The sequence below is a fragment of the Branchiostoma floridae genome, chromosome 3 (assembly GCF_000003815.2).
Source record: "Branchiostoma floridae strain S238N-H82 chromosome 3, Bfl_VNyyK, whole genome shotgun sequence".
NCBI lineage: Eukaryota > Metazoa > Chordata > Leptocardii > Amphioxiformes > Branchiostomatidae > Branchiostoma > Branchiostoma floridae.
The window spans coordinates 1,284,358-1,287,461 of record NC_049981.1 but is presented as its reverse complement, the minus strand read 5'-3'; the positions used below and the strand labels follow the sequence as shown (position 1 = coordinate 1,287,461).

Genomic DNA, 3,104 nt, shown 5'->3' with positions numbered 1-3,104 from the left:
CAACTATGACAAATTATAATATGCGCCACTGTGCATTCTACATAATGTATTGTGTACATGTTACATTGTACTAATATGTAATTTACATATATCACATGTTTACGTTTGTGAAATCTGTAGTCCACACATCCGGGACAGTCACAATGTTCGACCCCGATGTTGCCACAGTGACCTGCCGCCGAGCAGCATGGGAAACAGGAATGGGGGTCACATTCGCCTGGGTCCGCCCCTGCTGCAGGGAAGTCAGGCCCACACCGATAGTCATCTCGCCATCTTCTTTTTTCTTCTGGTACAGAATGAATTGACGCGATTGGAGCTACTCCTGCAAAGAGAAAAACTAATTATACCTTTCTCTTTTATTTGCCAGCAAATGTCAACTTTTGGAAAGGTACTGGGTTTGATTATCTATTATTATGTTCCGCTCGTGGGATAACGTGAACTTACTTTTAATCTTAAAGTTTATAGCTGGTTAACTGGTCATGATAAAAGACATGATTCTCTTCGCCAATGGCGATGAGTATGTTTTTGCCGACTTGGGTCTGTATGTAGGTCAACAACATATAAGTCGAGAAATTGTGGATGGAACTTTTTGATTTTTTGTATGTGTGTAGCGGTTGTCTAAAGGCATGCCTAGTTTGAAAATGGTTTACCTGGCGTTTTCCTACGGTACAGCAGCTAGCTTTGTATTTTTTCGAGGTTTGTTTCAGGAAGCATAAGTCAAAATGCAGCTGGGCGATTTCTACGATATATGGTAGGGGTGTAGCGGTTGTGTAAAGAATTGTCATGTGCGAGAATGGTTTAGCTAGCTTTTACCTATGGTGCTGGAGCTGTATGTAAGTGCGTTTGTCTGTATGCAAGATAACTCAAGATGCTTTTGATGAATGCTAATGATATTTTGTTGATAGGTAGGGGACATAGAAAGGAAGGTCAACTTCGATAATGGGCCTCCTGGCGACTTGTTTTGGTACTGCAAGTGAGCGTCAAAGTTTGCACCTAAATTTTCCAGAAGTGCCAGGTTCATAATTTTTTTAGTGGTGGATAGCTGTTGGGACTAGGAGTGAATGGTGTAATTTTGGGCCCCCTAGCAGCTTGTTTGGAACTGCAGTGGGTCTTATAGTTCGTAACTTTTAATAAGGATAACTCCAGAGGAGATTGTTGGATAGTCTTTGTTTTTGGTATGTAGTTACTTTGGGTGATAATGAACATAATGAGATGCAAATTATATAAATCACTATCTATTTGATATAATTACTTAGGGAAACTTCTATATAGGTTAAAAATACACTTGTGACGGAGTCACCCGAAAGAACTTGCATCAGCCCCTAGATGTCTAAAAATAGAGAAAAAGTAGGTCAAGACAGCCGGTCTTGACAAGCATGAAATTCTGATTGACCAGGGATGCTACCCGAGGTCATCTTTGGTCACAGTCCAAGGCCCCCTAAAATCAATACTATTCGGCCAGTCTGGAGTCTGGTAGAGTCTGATTTTAACAAAACACTATGAAAGTTGCGCTGGAAAGTATTACAACATTGTACATCATTTCCTTGTCTCCAGTTCGCCGAGAAGGTTATGTGGTTTTTTTTGGGCATTTATTTGCCAGCAAATGTCAACTTTTGGAAAGGTACTGGGTTTGATTATCTATTATTATGTTCCGCTTGTGGGATAACGTGAACTTACTTTTAATCTTAAAGTTTATAGCTGGTTAACTGGTCATGATAAAAGACATGATTATCTCTCAATTTACTTTCGATAGTTATCTCTAAAAAACTTATATTAAGGCCTTTGGGCAAGGGGCAGTTCAATTGCAGTGATATTGCATATTATTATGATACTGCTGTCATATTGTACCATGATAATAGATCATATGTGATGTGAAACTGATGAAAGTTCATTAAATCTAATCAACCCCATGGAGTCGTGAACTCTATCTAATCAACAGCCGGATCATACTCACCATATACGTTTTGGAAGTTTACACATCCGGGACAGTCACAGTGATCAGGTGTGTTTCCGCACCAGCCTGCCGTAGAGCAGCATGGGAAACAGGAGTACGGATCACACTCTGCTCGATCAGATCCCTCCGCAGGATACCCGTAACCACAATGATAGTCCTCCCGCCATTTTCTGCTGGCAACTTCTTCTACAAAAAGCAAAGTTGTAATTAGAAAATTATTGAGATCTAAATGGATATGATAGCCATAAAACTGATGAACTGATATGATATTAATAATAATAATACATAGTTGGTTAATCATCTATTACTTTACAAGTCGTAACAGCGTTTTTGCTTTTATTACATGGCTTTTGATTCGACTGATTCAGTTATTTTTGCTCAGAACTTACCAATGATTCTGTCATAGAAAACGTTCATTGGGTTGGTCTTGATAGTTTCTGCACACGACTTTGTCTTCGGGTAACATCGGTGGTTATCGTAGAACAGGAAGCTGACACAGTCGGGATTATCCGTGCACTTCTGAGCACATTCCTCCAACGTGACGTAATCTTTGTAAAGGGTCCAGATGTCGTTCCCAGGGCAGTCTCCACGACGAGGCGAGTATCCGTCAACCACCGCTAGAACGTCTGTCACTAAAAGTGGAACAATTAGATCATCTCCAACCTTATTCAGTTAATACAAAGCTGTGAAGTTACGGACAATGTAAATAGATGAATGAATGAATGATAGCATTTCTTCATCCATGCTCTAATTGGCTAGGTGTGCACATTCAGCAGATTCAATAACAAAGTAGATACAGGCCTTCCAATACTATTAAATCTAAATCATGAGTTTTGAATCTATTCCAATAATTAGGTTTGATAAGTGTTGAGATATCTTGAATAGTAGAAATGAGGTCGGTTCTTTTGATATAGAATGTTCAGTTGAAGCATTGAGAAAATATTTTTAGTGCCTTTTACATGATTGAAATTAATATTTCTATCAACTACAACTGCGATGTACAATGAAATGTGCTTCGTCTTCTACATAACGTACATTATCTAAGATTGATACTTTCTTCAGTTTATGTATGCATCGGTTGTGCCTTTCTGATTCAAAACGGTGTTTGTAACAACCACTTTGCAGTCTGGAATGCCAGTTCTTTGTCTCA

General features: G+C 39.1%; 1 protein-coding gene across 1 annotated transcript in view; it reads right to left on the bottom strand.

The window, feature by feature from the left end:
- Positions 1-3,104, bottom strand: part of LOC118410859 — a 55,038-nt gene that overhangs the window by 38,929 nt on the left and 13,005 nt on the right. The window contains exons 15-17 of the mRNA XM_035812719.1: positions 2,344-2,586; positions 1,955-2,140; positions 104-322 (exon numbers count right to left, since the gene is read on the bottom strand). Of these exons, the coding sequence (XP_035668612.1) occupies positions 104-322; positions 1,955-2,140; positions 2,344-2,586 (648 nt within the window). The remainder of the gene's footprint in view (positions 1-103; positions 323-1,954; positions 2,141-2,343; positions 2,587-3,104) is intronic.